This window comes from Podarcis filfolensis (assembly GCF_964270895.1).
Source record: "Podarcis filfolensis genome assembly, chromosome: 1".
NCBI lineage: Eukaryota > Metazoa > Chordata > Lepidosauria > Squamata > Lacertidae > Podarcis > Podarcis filfolensis.
In genome coordinates this window covers 106,355,407-106,375,382 of record NC_139604.1, presented here as the reverse complement: position 1 = coordinate 106,375,382, position 19,976 = coordinate 106,355,407, and the positions used below count along the sequence as shown (strand labels likewise).

At 43.7% G+C, this 19,976-nt stretch overlaps 1 protein-coding gene and 1 long non-coding RNA gene across 6 annotated transcripts in view; both read right to left on the bottom strand.

Moving 5' to 3' along the window:
* Nucleotides 1-19,976, bottom strand: part of LOC310766653 — a 331,293-nt gene that overhangs the window by 83,873 nt on the left and 227,444 nt on the right. The gene's annotated exons all lie outside the window — the stretch shown is intronic.
* ESRRB (estrogen related receptor beta) overlaps nt 1-19,976 on the bottom strand; it is a 158,647-nt gene that overhangs the window by 13,102 nt on the left and 125,569 nt on the right. For all 5 annotated transcript variants that reach the window (XM_083616481.1, XM_083616480.1, XM_083616482.1 and 2 more), the window contains 2 exons: nt 6,565-6,675; nt 4,353-4,514 (listed from right to left, as the gene is read on the bottom strand). In XM_083616481.1, coding sequence (XP_083472607.1) covers nt 4,353-4,514; nt 6,565-6,675 — 273 coding nt within the window. The remainder of the gene's footprint in view (nt 1-4,352; nt 4,515-6,564; nt 6,676-19,976) is intronic.

Here is a 19,976-nt window from a genome sequence, read left to right as displayed (position 1 = left end):
CCACTTCTAAATTTGTTACCGTGTTGAGTTTTTGTCTCTTCTTTATTTGCCAAGCCAATAGCTTGCCACATTTGTCAGCCGATTCAAAAGTCTTTTGTCTCATTTGTTTAATTTTCCACTCTAGTTCTTGATTCGTCAGTTCCATATATTGTGTTTGATAAAGTTTGATTTCTCTTAAGATCTCTTGTGATTTTGGCTTCGATCTTAGTTTCCTTTCCCCTTCTTTTATTTTTTCCAGAATTTTTTCCTTCCTCTCATTTTGTTTCCTTTTCTTTAATGTATTTTGTTGTATCAAGAACCCAAAAGCCAATGCAATTCTGGGCTGCATCAATAGGAGTATAGCATCTAGATCAAGGGAAGTAATAGTGCCACTGTATTCTGCTCTGGTCAGACCTCACCTGGAGTACTGTGTCCAGTTCTGGGCACCACAGTTCAAGAAGGACACTGACAAACTGGAACGTGTCCAGAGGAGGGCAACCAAAATGGTCAAAGGCCTGGAAATGATGCCTTATGAGGAACGGCTAAGGGAGCTGGGCATGTTTAGCCTGGAGAAGAGGAGGTTAAGGAGTGGTATGATAGCCATGTTCAAATATATAAAAGGATGTCACATAGAGGAGGGAGAAAGGTTGTTTTCTGCTGCTCCAGAGAAGCGGACACGGAGCAATGGATCGAAACTACAAGAAAGAAGATTCCACCTAAACATTAGGATGAACTTCCTGACAGTAAGAGCTGTTTGACAGTGGAATTTGCTGCCAAGGAGTGTGGTGGAGTCTCCTTCTTTGGAGGTCTTTAAGCAGAGGCTTGACAACCATATGTCAGGAGTGCTCTGATGGTGTTTCCTGCTTGGCAGGGGGTTGGACTCGATGGCCCTTGTGGTCTCTTCCAACTCTATGATTCTATGATTCTATGTGTTCTATAGGGGGCTGGCATCAAAATCTTCTCTTTTACAGAGAGGGAATTAAACAGTGGGATTCCTAACGCATCTGAGCAGAGAGCAGATCACATGCTGTGCAAGAAAATGTCATGCCCGCTGTGGATACCAGACTGTGAGCAAACAATGAAAGAAGCGCAGTGCTGAGATCAACGTCCCCCAATCTGGTGTCCTGAAAGTGTTTTGGACCACAATGTCCATCAGAACCACGTGTTGGCTGAGGCTCGCTGATAGGTTCACAGCTCTTTCCCTCATAATCACCAACAGGGTGGGTTCTTTCATAGACCACAAAGAGGGCTATGAATTCATGGGGTTTCAATTCTGGCTCAGCACTGTTTGAGACCAGTGCTTTTAAGTTAGTAATAAATTATCTGGGATCAAGATAAACCTAAGTCTGTGGTTGACACCAGTTATTCAAGAAGGTTTAAACCACAACAAACTATAAGAATGCCAACAGAATAACTACTTGTGAAGGAGCTGTACCACTCAGGGAAAAGATCTTGGATAGCAGTGGAAAGCTCACTGAAAAAAACAGTCAAATCAGTGTACTGTGGGAGTGAAAAAGGCAAATCCTGTGTTAGGAAGAATGAGCAGATGAGAATTAAAGGAGCTGAAAATAAAATGATTGCTACCATAATGCTATTATATAAATCTGTGGTGTAAATGGGCTTACAATACTGCATGCAGATTGGTTGCCCTTTTTCAAAAAGACACCATAGAATTGGAAGAGGGATAGAATAAGGCAGCTAAAATGGCCAGAGGGTTAGAGCATTCTCCCTATAAGAAAGGAATATTTGGATGATCTGTTGTGTTTAGAAAAAGATGTCAAAGGGGACATATCTCAGGTCACCCAGTGAAAATGATTAGCTCTAGGCTCGGGTCATTTTTTAAAAAATGCATGCATAACCATTTTATGGTGATGGCCACCAGCTTATGCATCTTTCTTAAAAATAAAAAATAAATAAACACACCAGAATATATAGACCTATAAATCTATGGCTCTAAACTAAAATGGAGATGGCTAGTATCTCTATCATGCCCTGTTTGGAGGCATCTGAGAACTGATCCAAATGATGGCTGGAGTAGCTAACTTTCCAGCTCCATCAGGCACACATTCCAGAAACATGGAATCTGTCCTGTGAGAACAAGGGTGGGGAATCTGAAGTTCTCCAGATGTTGCTGAACTACAACCCCCATCATTCAGTCTTCACCATTGGCCATCTTGGCCGGAGGCCACAGATTCCTCCTCATCCATGTATTAGAAAATTGTTGCATGCCTCACATTGCTACAAATAAAGCACATTACCTCATCCTTTCTTACAGAGAAGCATGCATAAGCTCCTCTTGGCAGTATCCCAACTGAACTTCACAGATTCCCTCTGAAACCTGTAGTATTTGTACCCATGGGTGTAGAAACCTATTCTTTTTTAGACATTTGGCAGCAGGAGCTACCAGAATCTTTAGAGAGAGGGGGAGAGAGAGAAGAGAGAGAGAAAACACATAATTTGTGGCAAGTGGAGTTCATAATCTGTTAATTTATTATCATCTCTGTCATCCTGGAGGGCCATTAGCAGCTGTAATAAAGAGAGATGTAATTATAGGATCTGAGGCCACTCTAGACACAGCTGCTGTCACTCCACTAGCCATATTTCATCCTGTGCGAAGCTCTCGTCTTCCCAGCAAGAGCAGCAGCAAAACAGTCACCCAAAGAGCCCCTGTCATCACCCCTCCACAGAAGTCTCCCCTTCCTGCAGGGAGACACAGTGATGGGGAACCAAGGTACAGGTGATTAATGCAGGGGCTGGGTGTGAAGCATGAAGAAAGGGGAGTCCTGTCCAGAGGGGAAGACAGCCTTGGTAGGGAAGTAATAATATTTGCTGAACACTATTAAAATGTATCCCCCCCCCAATTGCTGAAGAGTGGCTTCAAGCTTAATTGGACCCATGTGCTGACACCACTGAGAGGGTCCTTGCACAGTTGTTTGTCTGAGGCAAGTTTAGGAATTAATGCAAACCTGAAAGTTGTGTACATGTACACACATACTCACAGCTTTCAGAGATTTCATTCAGAGAAATCAACATATTGCCTTAATATTCAGAAACTTAGGACCTAACTATATTGTTACCCTTGGATCATTGTTCTTTTTCTATCATGCTGTCAACTCACTCTGGGCCTGTCCACACTGAGGATTATTTAGCTATTAATTCACACACACACCCATTTGAATTAGATTTGGGTTTGTCTGTGAGGAGCAACTTTGTGGACTTTTCCATTGCAAAATTTCAAAACAGTGGGAAAGGATTTCACAAAATGGTACATCGGAACACTTTGCTTTGAGAAGTAATGGGACAGGGTGTGATCAAGTGCTCTCCAGTGAAATGCAACCACAATTTGCACTGTAATCAGGCAAGTAACAAATGTACTACCGGGGAGGAGGGCGGGAATGCTCCACATCTTTCTAGACAGACGGAAACGAAAGTGTGATTATATCTAACCTGCTTGGAAAATGTGGTATCTCCACAACAGCAGCTCTACCTGGTCAACAACTGTTTGGATTGTGCACTAAAAATGGGAAAGTACACTGACCTCACAAAAGTTCTTGCAGGAAGGGGCCTCATCAATATGGAGATGGTGGCCTGAGTATTAACAAGTTGTCGTCTGGTGTAGTTTGTTATTATCCTTCCTGTTAATTCTTCCCAGCTGCTGGGTTAGCGGAGCAATCCAGACAGAGTTTCCTTAATCAGCAGCATTACACTGTTTGTGCTGAATCAGGCCCTGGCAGATTGTGCAGCCAGTGAGTGGGGTAATCCCTGTTATGACAGGCCTCCTTCAAGAAGGGCACCACTGGGATTAAGATTTGCTGAGAAGCAGTATCCAAAGACTGAGCTCCTTTCCCAAATACCCATCAGCTGGAGTTTTCTCAGTTCAAAGCTAAAGCTATAAGATAATCGCAAGCATCTAAAGATACATTAATTTACACCAATAAATCAATCACTGCATTGGAATTCTGATTGAAAGCGAGGAGTCTGTTGTAAACTAGAAGTCCTCTCATAACCTCTATTTTCTATTGAACTCGGGTTCTCCTTGAGGCTGCTTCGCATGGTTAAAAGAGCAGCAAAAAAGCAGGTGTGTGTGTGTGTGTGTGAACTATTCCCACTTCAATTTGTTGCTTCTCATAATGTGCAACAAGAGAGGTAGATCCCTCCAAGGCTGCTCACGGGTTAAAGATTCCCACTGCATTTTTATTCCATTTGCAAAATGTGGGGGCTGAAGCTGCAAAATCCTGGGGTTTTTTTTTTACACACAAAATTTCAGAGCTCCTCATCAGGCAATGGCAGCTTCCCTGTTGAAAATGATAAACTAGTGCCCATGACGGTAAGTCACTACAACCATTTTTTGCCCGCCACCCTTAGCTTCTTACCTGGGATGTGCTTTGCCCAGCCAATGATCACAACCAGCTCTCTGTCTGCCAAATCACAGAGCGTGGTCAGAGCTTTTATGTCACTCTCCGGCATGGTAGGGTCAGGCATAGCATAAATCTTTTCCGGCTCTGCCACCAACAAGTGGGAGACAATCTTGGTCACTGCAAATTCCAAAGCAGAAATCAGTATGTGCATCTGAAGAACCTATGCAAGTAGCTTAAAACTCCACTGTCTGAAATAAAGGTGAGATTATTTTTGCTTGGGAATGCCAGGTATGTAGGAAGCTGGCTCCTGCCTGATCATACTGTTTGTTCCTCTAGCACAGTATTGCCTTCTCGGAGTTGTGAACAGCTCTCCAGAGACCATGGCAGAGGTCTTTCTCGTCACATGCTACCTGCTCCTTTTTAAACTGGAGGCCCCAGGGATTGAACCTGCAACCTTTTGCATGCAAGGCATGTGCCCTACCACTGAGCTACGATCGGTCCCTGATCCTATCATAGATATTTACATGTGTTAATTACTGATATACCTAAGCATCCTTTGCCAAGATATAACTTTCCATTCTGAACACTCTGCATATTTCAACTGATAATTGTTTTGCCATGTATTCTGGCTAATTAATACTGATAGGAAGCTCACATATGGACATTCTGGCTGGAATAAATGGGGAATCTTCTGACATGGGGGGAAATGCAGGGAAAATGGCTTAAGGAAACACCCCTATGGAAATTAAAATAAACTATGGTCTATTTCTCATGTCTGCTGCAAATATTTCCCCAACTTTCTATGGTAAAATACTGATTTTTGGAAAGTGAAGTGGCTCTTAGGGTGTTTGAGTCCACTGGTACATTAATGGAGGGGACCTCATCCTGTTCTGACCACTCTCTAGAACAGGGGTCAGCAACCTTTTGCAGCTGTGGGCCGGTCCACCATCCCTCAGACCATGTGGTAGGCCGGATTATATTTTTAAGGGAGGAAAAATGAATGAATTCCTATGCCCCACAAATAACCCAGAGAAGCATTTTAAATAAAAGGTCACATTCTACTCATGTAAAAACACGCTGATTCCTGGACCGTCTGCGGGCCAGATTGAGAAGATGATTGGGCCACATCCAGCCCCCAGACCTTAGGTTGCCTACCCCTGCTCTAGAACATGCAGCTGATCACTGGTGTTGCAGGACCAGCACAGAGGGTGCAGTCTGTGTGGCTTGGCTGAACTCTGACAGAAGGTACTCTTGGTGGAAAGAGTGATATATCTTTTCCACGGATAGTTTCTCCACCTCAAACCAAAGTGCTAGTAGCTGGGCACACATTAGAATAAGATCTATGAGCAATGAAACAAGACCCTCCAGAGAACGAAGAACCTTTACCATTTTTGCTTAGGTATGCACCACAGATGTCTTAAGTGTAAGGTATCAAAGCAAAAAGCACAGGTATCATACAGGTATAGGCACCAGGGAATCTGATAGGCTAAATCTCCCCCACTGAGTTCAGACTCAGTGGCAAGCTCAGGATTTCCTCTGCATCATCATCATCATAATATTTATACCCCGCCCATCTGGCTGGGCTTCCCCAGCCACTCTGGGCGGCTTCCAACAAAATATTAAAATACAGTAATGCATCAAACATTAAAAGCTTCCCTAAACAGGGCTGCCTTCAGATGTCTTCTAAAAGTCTGGTCGTTGTTGTTCTCTTTGACATCTGGTGGGAGGGAGTTCCACAGGGCGGGCGCCACTACCGAGAAGGCCCTCTGCCTGGTCCCCTGTAACTTGGCTTCTCGCAGTGAGGGAACCGCCAGAAGGCCCTCTGCGCTGGACCATGTGTGAAATGCCCCAGTAATAGATTCTACAATGCATAGAGCATAGAGATCTATGATGAATAGGTTGCCAGGCAGCTAGCAGGATCCTGCAAAGCTGGAGAACCATCATGGTGAGATGGGTAGACCACCATCTTTACCTGCAAGCTGATCTCCTACAGATTTAGGGAATGGCCAGGTGCTCCCTTAAACCATGTATCTGAACAATTGCCCTCGGTTTCAGTTTCAGAAAAGTCTCAGAGGACACTAACTCATGCGGCTCCCTAATTAAGACAGATGAGAACTGGTTTCCTACAAGGAACACTCAGGGAGAGCAGCACAACCCCACAGCGCTATGTTAGGGAAAGGAAATGGAGAGTTTGCCCCAGGCAACAGTGTGTGATACCGGCACTTACATGGCTTTTTGGCTGGAGGAGGAATCTGTAAGCTCAAATAAGTGCTGCTCTCGGAATCCAATCTCCTTTTGTACTTTTGACGGCCTCCACGAACTCGATCCAGGCGGACCCCTGTAGGCAAAAGAGGAAGGAAATCTTAAGGTCTTTTTTTTTTTAGATATGTTTCCTTATTCTTAACATGTATATTTGTATGCACATGCACTCCTATTGATTCCTATGCATGTGGGCTGCAGTTCTAACTACGCATCCTAGGGAGTAAGCCTCACCAAGCCCAATGGGATTTACTTCTGAGTAGGCGTGTTTAGGATTGCACTGCCAATGAAGAGAAAAACTGATAAGAGAAATTGACTGATGGAACAATCCCTCCTGGAAGTGGTGCAGATAGGATAGAACTTGAGATGTCCGTTCACCCAATTCTGTCTAGCTGTGCCAGTGCTGGTGGTGGTGGTGGGGTATAACCATCCAATAACATCACGTATGCAAATCATGATGGATGCTTAATAAATAGGATGTCTGCAGGGACCCTTAGAATGAAACTTTTCATTTACTCAGTTTCTGCATTCACACCAGGAATGGGTGGATTTGTCAATTTTGGTTTGTCTCAGTTTTTAAGTTTCCCATTCTTAAGTTCAGTTTTCCACATTTCCACATGGATTTTTTTTTTAAATCCTCATGAAAATTCATCAACATTCTAACACAAGTTTCTCCCAATTCACATCTTTCTGTATGCAATTTTACCTAATATACACATTCCTGCAAATCACTTCCCCCCTAATATAATGCATTTTTGTATGCTATCTTCACTAAACAGGTGCATTTATAGACACCATTTATTCTGCTATGTGCATTTTTATACAATTACTTGGCTGGGGAACGGTGTTGAAAATTCAGAGAAGTATGGATTTTGAAGGATGGCTGTGTTTCGGTTTGCGTATTGTTTCGGTAAGTACAAATTAGGTGGGTTTGCTTTAACAAAATCTAATTTCTCCCTCATCTGTAGCCACCAGCAATTGGCCTGATGTGAGTCTGTCGGCTGCGCCAACCTGGAAATGGCATGTGGGGGCAGGAGGAGACGTTATTTTCCAGTGCAACCGGTGGGACTCCAGACGTAGCAGTTACTCCACTACTCTGTTAAATCCTGCTGCCACCCACCAGGAATTTGGATTGCTCTGTGAAATATCTTTCTTAAAATATACACAGATATCCCTTCTCCCCCACGCAATTGATGAAAAAAGGGACAAAAACAAACAATGCACTTTTAAACATCAGAGCTTCTTCCCTTTGCACCCTCCTATTAGCATCTCAACCCAGTGAGGTAGAAATGTTTTTATAGTGTTTGTTAAATAATATCCAAGCAAATAGAATGACAGGCAAGACCCAGTTCCCAGGAAACCAACCTGACTAGCATTGAATAGCCCAACACTATACAGGCAGCCTGTCCTCATTAGTACAGTGGTACCTCGGGTTAAGTACTTAATTCGTTCTGGAGGTCCGTACTTAACCTGAAACTGTTCTTAACCTGAAGCACCACTTTAGCTAATGGGGCCTCCTGCTGCTGCCGTGCCACTGGAGCACGATTTCTGTTCTCATCCTGAAGCAAAGTTCTTAACCAGAGGTACTATTTCTGGGTTAGTGGAGTTTGTAACCTGAAGCGTATGTAACCTGAAGCGTATGTAACCTGAAGTACCATTGTACCTTTGGAATAATTGCAAGAATATTCTCCCAAATCATGCACTTAAGATCTCGGCCATGATCAAATAAGCTAATGGGTTACAGCAAAGAGTTGTTGTTTTTGTTATGCATATGAACACCACTTATCTGCAACTTTACCAGCACAATGAATTGGATGCTCATTTGCACACTCTAAACTGTTTTGAGGTGTGTGTGTATGTTTGTGTTTACACTCTAGTGGTATATAGAATTTGGGAAATAAATGAATAAATTCATTGTAAAAACCTGTAGGGCTCTCACACCTTGGTCAGGGTCAAAGAAGTGTACATACATTCACTCTCCCTTTGCACCCACTGAATCTATGTTATTTATTCCCTAACATTTATATACCATTCGATTATAAAAGAAAACAACCTCACAGTGGTTTACAAATATGTGGGAAGGGGTTAAAGTGGGACTGAGTCCAGTGGCCATGCCCACCACTGCCACGTGTTTCACATTGGTGTGAAAGGGACCTTATGCACTTTGCACCCCTTTGCACTAATATTGAGCCTTCAGTGCTAGGGGCATGGCCAGCTGATGCTCTGGCATTGGGGGGCATGGCCTATATGCGTGGCCCTGCTTCTCCCCATATCTTCACTGGACGAGTGAGGTGGGAATGCCTGTAGGGCAAGATGTACACTGGCGTACACTGGAACACCAGTGAAACTAATTTCCACTGCAAGTCCCAAGTGTGTAGTAACAGGGCATTTAGATATAGCAAAAAGGAAAAGGTGAGGAACCAGTGGAGGGAGTTATGCTATTTTTACCAAGCAGAATCATGCACATATAAGCGTGTTGTCCTCGGTGCTTGGCTGCACAGGTTGCAAAGGTATTAGGCACCCTCAATCAGATTAGAGAAACACAAAAGGACTTAAGTGCATTAAAAGAGATAAGCAAGAGAGAGGGAGAGAGGGAGATGCAAGGAGATTTACCCTCCATCCCTCTTTTCCTTGCTGAGTAGATATGTCTATTCATCCAAGGACATTAGCTCGTTAATTTCAAAGGAGAGACTCTGTTCTCCTCCTGTCCCTCCATCCTGTTTGACACTCCTTCAGGCAAGCACTTTAAATAAGGTCACAGTTGTTGTTTCATCCAAACAGTCATCATCATGGCCAGCGTTAAAGAGACAGTGTGTGCAGACTAAACCCTCGCGCTCAGCTGTTGCTGTCGCTATGCAGAGGAATCACTAGGTGCTCGAGCAGCAAACCCCACCATTATTATTATTATTATTATTATTATTATTATTATTATTATTATCATTATTGAATTAAAACCCCACCCATCTGGCTGGGTTTCCCCAGCCACTCTGGGTGGCTTATGGCACATAAAACTGTAAAACCTACAGTGAACCTACACTGAACCTACAGTGTAAAAGACACTGACGTGAGATCCCTGCTCCAAAGAGCTTACAATCTCTGCAGAAACGAAAGGCAATGCAATCCAGCAGCTAGGAGGTACTATTTGGCAGGGTCCTGAGCTGTTTCATAAACATATCAGAATAGTGAAAAGAAGAAACTTCTTTTGCTAATGCATCTGAGAAAGGAACGAGAGAGAAACATGGGCCGTGCTAATTTTCCAGAAATGATGCGACCACATTGATTTGGGGCTTGGTGGCTTGTGAAGGTGGAATAAGCTTCGCTGGCTGGCGACTGGGGCCAAAGCTCTGTGGCCTGCCCTCGCCACTCAATGCAGGGCAGCTGCTCCTCTCCCCCCTGCTGTGTCCAGTGTGGCAACTTCTGAGGAGAAATGCCCCACTGAAAGGCAGGGAAAGGGTCAGCCAAGGCCATAAGCCTCCAAAGGTGGCGTGAAGCAGCTTGTTTTCCTTCGCTACCGGCCATTGGAGTGGCGCCACTGAACTCCTCTCTCTAGGCTCCTCTGCCCTAGGCTTTTTGGCGGGAACCAGGCTGTGGTGTCATCCTCACCCCCAGCTAAAGGAACCCAAAAGAAGGAGAAGGAGAAGGAAAAGGAGGAGGAGGAGGAGGAGGAGGAGGAGGAGGAGGAGGAGGAGTTTGGACTTGATATCCCGCCTTTCACTCCCCTTAAGGAGTCTCAAAGCGGCTAACAATCTCCTTTCCCTTCCTCCCCCACAACAAACACTCTGTGAGGTGAATGGTGCTGAGAGACTTCAAAGAAGTGTGACTGGCCCAAGGTCAACCAGCAGCTGCACGTGGAGGAGCGGGGACGCGAACCTGGTTCACCAGATTACGAGTCCACCGCTCTTAACCACTACACCACACTGGTTTCCCCACACACAATTTTTAAAAATAAATAAATGTGGTGATTATGGAGGAAAGGAGAAAGGAACTGAAAGTGGGGGGAGCTAAAGGTGAAAAATTATGTTTTAAAAAGTTCTAACTTGGTCAGACTGCAGGAGCCTAGCCTATCGACTCACAAGCAGAGAAAGAGGTTCTATGCTTTGCCTGTTTAGTCCTGTAGGAGGCGCCATTCCAATGGGGGGCAATACCACCTAACCTCATGTAAACAGGATGATCAATAGGATGCACCATGCTATCCTGTATACCTTGAGGGACTGGGAAACACTGCATGAGGACACCTGCAACCTGCAAAAATGAGTGGGTGCAAATGGCTTAATTTTTCCAAGCCTCAGAGCCCTATCTGCCCTTCAGAACCCCTTTGCCCCAGGAAAAATGCATTCAATGCATTTGCAAGAAAAAATGCATTTGCAAGAAAAATTCATTCAATGCTTCTATGAAAATGCAGGAGAGGCTGCATTCACAAGGCAGATGAAGAAAGCCCAGTTGGTGGGATGGTAGAGGAAATGGTAGGGATGGGGGTGACGAAAACAAAGCAAAAAAAATCAGTTCTGAGGCTTGAACAGAAATGGAAGTAGGATGGATATGCTGAGATTTGCAAGATCCATGAGGATATCAATCACAAATTAAGTTACAGTAATTATTCTGCATTTCACGCCGGCTACTTGAGTCTGAGGTTTGACAGCAGTGCAGTGACAGCACTAAATGAAAGTGCCCTATAGAAGGCAGACAAAGACGACGAGGGAAAACACAGCACATGTGAGTCATACCGTCCAAATCAGTCTAGTTAAAGTTCCTGCAGCTGCAGAAGGTTCGCTGCTGTCTGAGATGGGAAGTTGTGAGTAGAAGTTAAAAGGTCTGTAGTGCGGCTTGGTTGCTTCACTAGACTGAGAAGCAATCCCCTCATTGCACCATGAAGCAGTTCCAGTTTTGGTCTAGGACTGCTTATTTGGGGGAGTGGAGTACCTAACATACCAAGTTGTTGTACCCTCTTCCAATTCACTTACTTGCCGATTTAAAACAAAACAAAAACCCAACTACTCAATGGTTGTTTCTCACTACGTGGGCATGCATTAAAAAGAATACAGGCAGAGAATGAAATACTAGACTTTCCTCTGGGAAAGGTGACAACAGCGTGTGCAACTCTGTGTCTGTGTTGTGTGAAGCAATAGTGAGTATAGAGCTGAGGCAAAATTTCTCATAAGAGTTTTTTCAGAAAAAAAAATCCTCAACATTTTCTCTTCTGGGCTCTTTCCCAAAGAGGGCCATATTGCTGAATATTCTCAACTATTTATGCCGTTTATCTTCCCGCTGGAGCGGTACCTATTTATCTACTTGCACTTTGATGTGCTTTCGAACTGCTAGGTTGGCAGGAGCAGGGACCGAGCAACGGGAGCTCACCCCATCACGGGAATTCGAACTGCCGACCTTCTGATCGGCAAGTCCTAGGCTCTATGGTTTAACCCACAGTGCCACCTGCATCCTTCCTCCCCCCAATGTATCGTTACCCAAAGAATGGCTTTTGAAGGCAGGTGAACGTAATGTAATGCAGCTTCCCAACCTGCTTGCTGACACTATTGGGAAAAGCTGCTAAGAATTTTCCTTCTCCTTGTAGCGTCTTCACTTTTTGCTTTCTTCCTATTAATTCTCTTTTCTGTGAAAAAAAAAAACTTTTGATGCACTTCACCGGTGTGGGGGGAGAGTCACGGTGGCTTCAGATTCAGCCTTACCTCCTGCCTTGACTAAAGCTGTCAGTTTTCTAATCATCCTGTTGGTGCCACTCATGTTCCAGAAGTCCTTCGAACAGAGCTGTGCCAGTACCAGCCCTCTGCAGTATGAGAGCCATTCTACTGATCTGTTTGCTCTCTCTGCCTTTCTCCAGCGCAACCCTGCCAAGAGACATCTGTCCAACAAGTTTGAGATCAGATGTCCCCTCACTGACTTGATAACATCAGGCTTGGGAGGTTTTTTTCTTAATGGAAGGCAAATAATTCCAACTTCGGAGCCCCCCTCCCCCCCCCTCTACATGCTGGATGTAGGCCCAGTCTGTCGGAAGTAAAAATAGCCGAGTGTGCAGAGGAGGTAGCACAAGCAATCAAGTTTAGTTTCTTTTTTCTTACCCAAAGACTAAAAATACCTCTAAAAGCTCCATGAAGCAAAGCCCTAGACAGTGGGAAATGCAGCCCATTTGCTGTCATATTGAATTTGCAGGCTATGCATCCTTTTCCGTTGAGTCCCTATGGCAGGGTAGGTCTCCTGACTTTCCATTCTGTATTTGATCCTTGGGGCACCGCGTACCCGTACGTCTGCCTGCATTTCTGCATGTGTGTGTCTGTATTTAAGAGTTTTTCTGCATGGCCAGTTTAAGGAGTCCCCGTCAACCCAACTGTTCGCAACTTATTGCATCTTACTGCATTACTCAGCCCTGTGCTTTTTACGACAAAGGTGTGTCTGGCTGCTTTGTAGATAGGAAGCCTTGTTACATAGCAATGCTTGTTACTATAAAACACCCTGCTCTGTTTTTAATGTCTTGGTGCACATGTGGGCATGGGGGTATGTGTGCATGCCCACAGACATATACGCCCCCCACCATAGACATGAAAGTTTGCTGCTCACAATCTGCTACCTTACTCTTTCACTCGGTATGGCCAACCCTGCTACATCCCCATTGCCAGGCTATTTCCTACCATTAAAATCCACACTGCTATGCAGAGCACCATAAAAGCATTCACCAGAAGCAGCATTTATTATCATACTAGCCAAAAGAGAGAATGCACATGTGGGATATCAAATAAGTCCGAAGAATCATATCAGTTCCAGGGTGTAAGACCACCTATCTTCTGGAAATGCCCTAACACAGGGACTGGGAGCCTCGGGCCTGAGAGCCAAATTAGGGCCTCCAGGCCTCCCCATTTGGCCCCACAAGGCTGTTTTTCAAAAACCATGCCCATTTGCCCCACACCTGATATCTCAGAAAGCAGGATTGAACTCCCCATGCATCAGCTAATGAGTGAAGAGTTCAATCCTGCTTGGTCATTATCTCCCTCTACCCTCATGGGCCAACTTTGACAGCTGGGTGGGACCACCCACATGCCAATCATTTGACATAATTATGACATCAGCTGATGGACAGGTGAGTGGTCTGCCAGGGGAAAGTATTCCCCATCCCTGCCCTAAAAAAAACCAGATTGCTATAAGAGAGAGGATGCAGCGGAGCAAATCCTACATTAAGCATCTGGGACATTGGAAATGGTTTAATAGTAATCAAATTTATATATAGATTTTATTGCATTAGCCGTGTGGCCATAGCACAACATACATAGAAATAACAGCATAACATAAAATGGGGGTGGGGAGGCAAAGGCAGACATCGTCCTGGGCAAATACCCAAAGGGGGGGGAAAGGAGATAACAGAAACAACAGGGGATCCAAAACACCGAATGACCGATAGTTCAAGAACAAAAAGACAAAAAACTGCCGAGGCTGGAGGAGGATCATCAAAGGGGTCCTTCAGCTCCCCGGATCCGTCCCAGCTCCACCGTCCTTGCACTACAAAGCTACCTGGAACCTCATCCGACTGTGCAGAGTATCGACTACAGCTGTGGTGCCGAAAAAGAAGCCAGTGCAGCCTTCCTCCTCATCACACTGAGCAGGAAGTTAGCTGTCATCTCGGTGATCCAACAATCAGAATCTTGCAAAAAGAGGGACACTATCCAGGGCTGGATTGGGAGATGAAGCTTGTTCATGAGAGGAGTTAAAAACCGAGATCTTTCATCTGTCCAGTTGGGACAGAAGAGCATTACATGTTCCATAGTCTCCAGGGCCGAGTCATTACAGTTGCATGTTCTGTTTGCGATGGGGACTCTGGAATAACGACCCGACAGAACTGCTGTAGGAAAACAGTTGAGACGGGCACAGGTAAAGGCCCTTCGCTTAGCCTCCGAAGAAATTGTGAAGCAGTATAGAGGGATTCCTTCAGGGGGAGGAATAGCTAGGGCTAGGCCTGAACACGGCCCTCTTGCATCGGCAGCTGTGTTAGAGAAGTCAAGTAGCTGTAACTTCTTTTTAATTGAAGGTAGGGCCGCCGGACTGATACACTCTAATTTAAGAACAGTTTTGCAATTCAGATTAAAAAGAGAGCGGAGTTTGAGGTTGATTGTAGTTTTCCAAGGGGAATTATGAATGTCTCTTAGGATCAGGTTGGAAAAACCACCTCTAATTCGAGCATCCGATGCTAGTAGGTGGGAGCTATAGGAAATGGCTCGACACCATGCTCGTTTTACAATTGAGGGCTGGGCGAACTCAAGTCGTAGGGCTGCACCTGAGACGCATCTCGGGACACCGGAAAGAGATCTCAGAAATATATGAAGTGGGCGATCCAAGTTACCTGATATTGCTGTAGTCCATACTTCACAGCCATATAATAGTTTAGGAACAACTTTGGCATTAAATATTTGAATTGCTGCTGGAAGGTGTTTGCCGCCCTTCTGGTGGTAAAATCGGACAATGGCATTGGAGGTCGTGGTTGCGGCGAAAAAGGCAGATTGTAGATGGGTAGTCCAGGAGAGATTATAAGTGAATATTAAGCCTAGATATTTAAAGGCTTTTACCTTTTCTAAGTAGCCATCTGTGATCTTAAGCGGCTCCAGCTTGAGTTTGCGAGAATGAGTGAAGTGAAGGACTTTTGATTTTTTATAATTAATATTAAGAGCTTCCGCCTTACAATAGGCGATAAATGCATTAACTGCATTTGCTAGGTCCGCAGCTGTTCTGGATAAGATGACAGCATCATCTGCATAGAAAAGGGAAGCAACGGGGTGACCTGCTAAGTGAGGTGGATACTTAGTTGCTAGCTTCAAAGGGGAAATTGCATCATGAAGATAGAGATTAAACAGTAAAGGGGCCAAGAGACAACCTTGTCGGACGCCCTTGGCCGTTGGGAATGGGGTGGTAAGGGAGCCGTTGGGACCACTTCGGACGCAAGCTCTTTATTCTTAAAACTAGTGCTGAATAGTACATTTCCAGCTCGTATCAGTTTTGCATGTTCATTCATAAATCCAATTAATCTGCAAATGTTTTGTTAATCCACAAAATATGTCTCTGTGTATACATTTCTAAACATTTCATCCCAAAATATGCATTTTTAATTTATATTAATACATATACAATAGGTATATAGCAAAATTAGGAGAAGTGCAACCTTCTAATGATAATTAGATAACTGTGACCAACACTTCAGTCTGGGAGGTGATGAGGCCAGTTTGCATCAGAATTCACAGAAACTTAATTCCTCAAGCAACTCTCCTGAAAACATATCAGCATTGTTACAAACACAAAAAAACACAAATTGTTTTTCAAAGCACAATTGTCCTTCAGTGGGAGAACTTTCCTCCATGTGCTTTGTTCACCTGAAGTATGCAGAAAAGTGGTATTTCTGGCACGGGTAGAAGCAGAATACTCTATAAATACAAAGCCATTAAACCCCATGCAGCCGCAACCTGATCAGGGCCGCCTTTTAATTTCCTGACATGAGCTGGCCACTAACCCAATTACCCAGAATCCCCGGAGGAGTCCTCATCCTTCCCAGGAAGCACAAAGAGAAAGTGCAAGCATATTGCATGGATGTCAGCAGAGCTTTCACTGAAATCAAATATCTTTCAGAAAATGCACAGAATGGAAGGGGGTTGGGGGAGGGGGGATCCCAGGGAACACTTGAGAAGCAGGGGGCACTTCTTGAACGGTTGTGCTCCACCGAAAGATACTTAAAGAGAAAGCAAGAGAGACAAAAATAACCCATTCAAATTAATTCTTTATTGTTTTAGCTAGCTGCTTGCATTACAGCAGTCAGTATAACAGAAGTGGGTTTAGAGTACTAGAGTGTGCTGTTTTCTGTTTAGTTGCAGTGTAAGAGAAAGAAATTACACATCTTTTCCCTGACACTGGTTCTCTCTGCCTCTAAGAACGATGTCAATCAACATTTGATGATCTCCTTCTACAATAGAAAGTGTCCTTCCATACTGCATCAGGGTGTGGTACGCTGGTTTGACATCAACTGATAGGAAGTGCCTACAGAGGGTGGTGAATACAGCACAAGATATTATGGGCTGTCCCGTGAATCCACTGGATGAAATAGCGGACTAACATTGCCTCAGGAGAGTGAGGGAAATTCTCAGGGATGATTCACACTCTGGCCAGCACTTTCTTGATCTCCTGCCCTCAGGCAGAAGCATGATTAGTCGCACCAACAGGGTAAAGAACAGCTTCTATCCATGGGCTGTTAGGCTGCTGAATGAAAAGATAACAACATGGCAACTGACTTTCGAGTTTGATGGGTGTGCGTCAGTAAACGAGGGGAATTAAGACTAAGAGAGCTGAGTGGGGGGTGCTCGTGTAATCTGTATACAAGTTGTACAAGTGACAATACAGTATTTCAATTTCAATTCAAGAACTATATGGCATGCAGACATTGAGCAGCTGAAGCAGATCCTAGCACGGAGGTGTGGTCAATGGGGAAGCATCCCCAATGAAATTAAGCCTTTTGATGCAAGTGTTAAATCAGAGGGGCCCTGCAAGAGAATGTGTTACAGTGACAGACCCTCCAAGTGACCCTATTTTCCAGGGATAGTACCAGATTTACAGAAGCCGTCCCGGTTTCTGATTTGATCCTGGAATGTTCTGCTTTCCCTTAGGTCGGACGTCTGTATTTTCATTGGAAAAATGTCAGAGGGTATGCAGTGAGCTGTGCTCACAATCTGCTGGATGAAAGGAGGAAATTTCTTGGAGGCCGGAATGAAGGACCTCCTTTGCTGGAGGTATTTAAGCAGAGGCGGAACGGCCATCTATGAGGGATGCTGTAATTGCACCCTGCATGGTGCAGTGTTGGAACAGATGGCCCCTGAGGTCCCTTAAAACTCTAAAATTATATTGTTGGAGTAGGAGTGGAAGTCTATTGGACAGTGGAATTCTGGGAAGGAGCAGCTGGGATTTGCTAGTTAAAGCAGTGAGCAGGTTTGGGATTAGAGTAGCAGGAAAATGGGGTTCTTAGTGTCATGGATGTTAGAGAAAAGTGGATTAGCTGTGATCATGGAAGTGGTTAATACATTATTTCTCTTAGTTTTGAATTATTTTTGTAAATTCTTGTTGCCTAAGCAGCTTGCCTTGTAATCTCGGGTTCACGATTGGATTGTTGTTGAGTTTTATCTTGTAGAAATATCAAGAGAGAGAGAGGAAATATATTCACTCTCAAATTAAGCTTAATATAGCTAACCTCTTCTTTTGGCCTTTTTAACCCTGTCCTCTTCTGCTAGCTTTTCCTCTTAGTTCGGTGTTTTCTAATCGGTTTCTGCTCATGTGGTTAGATTTTTGTTCCTCTCCATTTCCTATGCTTTATTCCTATCTCTTGGAGAGTAAAAAAAAAAAAGATTTTGAAAGGTGAAGAACCTGGTAACACTGCTTGCTAACACAATGAGATAAACGCAATGGAAATATTATCCTAGTTTCTATGCAATTCAGGGTGGGGGGCAGGTTCACAGGAAAGGAACTCAAACATGACCTCAAGTCAAGTGTTTTGATGTGAAACGTAGCAGAAATATTGTTTAGGAAATTCTGAAATACAAATGAATCGGACTTCAGACAGGTCATTATTTAAGAGTAATGATCCAAGACGTTGTTTAAAATTAGAGATTATTGCTCAAGATGAGTTTAAGGTGTACAGATATTAAAGCCAGTTCAAGGAAAATTTAAGGACACCTTAACCCCTTGCAGCATTCTGACTTCCTCTCTTCTGTTTTGATACATGTTCAGAAAGATGATTTGGATAAGACTTTTTAAAGAAAGGCTATACTGTACTCTTGAGAGTCTTTAGAAAGCTTTTGCTTATTACCACTATGTCACTACTGTTATTTAAGCCATTTACTGTCATTATTTAAGCCATTTATAGACAGCTTTCCATCAACAGTTCTTGAAGCGGGATCCAAGTACATAAGTATACAATAAGCACAATCTCTACTACAATTAAAGAAAAAAAGAAAACCAAAGCAAACAGATATTGAGACTTTTAACAATAATTGTATTGTCAATATCAAGACTTTTAACGATAATTGCATCAATATAAAATTATTAAATGTTTATGCATATATGTGTCCACCTAAACAGGAAAGTAGTCAGGTTTTTAAAAAGCCCCTGGATCTACTTTCTCACACAGCTATCAGCAACTTTAGCCTGAAAAAAAAAGGGGGAAATTCCTTGAGAATTATTTTATTTTATTTTTTGCCATGCATTTCTGTCACAGTGATTCCGCCTTTGCTGCCTCTGTTTCTTGTTTCTCAGAGGTCTTTGCATGCCTGCTCCCCTCCAGCCCTTCCCAAAGAAAGGCTTTTCCCTGGAGGGAAAATGACAACAGGATTCATTCTACTGATCGCACAGGCTAAACATAACCCGCCAATGTTTAGCTGTGTGTGTGTGCTAAGCTCTGCCCATGCCTGCTAGCCCAAACCGCCTGAGCTGCCTAATGCAGAGTAAATGGACAAAACAGCATTTTTCTGCACCAACGCTTTGTAAGGTCACAATCGCAAGAGAATGACCTCAGTGCATGATCAGAAACATGCAATTTGATCTAAGAAAGCCTCATTCAAAGAATTCACATTTGAAATGCGACCTCGCTTACTGTCATTTTCAGTCTCTCGTCTCCCTGCCTGCCCACCAAATAGATAAAATACTAGTCGAGTTTGAAGAGCCAAACAACTCTATTGTGTTCCAACATGCAAGATTCCAACTTTCAGCACTCTTTGAAATATTTCCTACAAGGTGAGTTTCATATTTTAGAATTCTAAGAATATTATTATTATTATTATTATTATTATTATTATTCCCATCAAAATATCTCAGGGCAGTTTGCAAGAAAAAAAGAGAGCTATGTATTTTTTAAAATAGCATTACAAAGTCTTCCCTTGACTTTACCAGTTCAGAATGTAGGAGGAGTTACCTCTCTAGTTATACCTATGCAGCACATCAAAGAGAAAGGTACTAGGCTATGCCTGTTCCTGATGTACTGGTTTTTTCCATATTCAAGGAGGGCACTGTTGCTGCTTTTAACATGGGGGGGGGGACATTCAAAAATATCAACCTCCACTTGGCAGTCTGAAATGCTGTCTACCAAATGATTTTGCTGGATGTGTAGCTCAGTTTTAAGATTTTCCGTTCCTAGTCTAGACTGATACTATCACCATGTATCAGATATATATGTATATAAAAAGGTAAAGGTACCCCCTGACCATTAGGTCCAGTTGCGGACAACTCTAGGGTTGTGCGCTTATCTCGCTCTATAGGCTGAGGGAGCAGGCGTTTGCCCCTGGACAGCTTCTGGGTCATGTGGCCAGCATGACTAAGCCGCTTCTGGCAAACCAGAGCAGCGCACGGAAACACCGT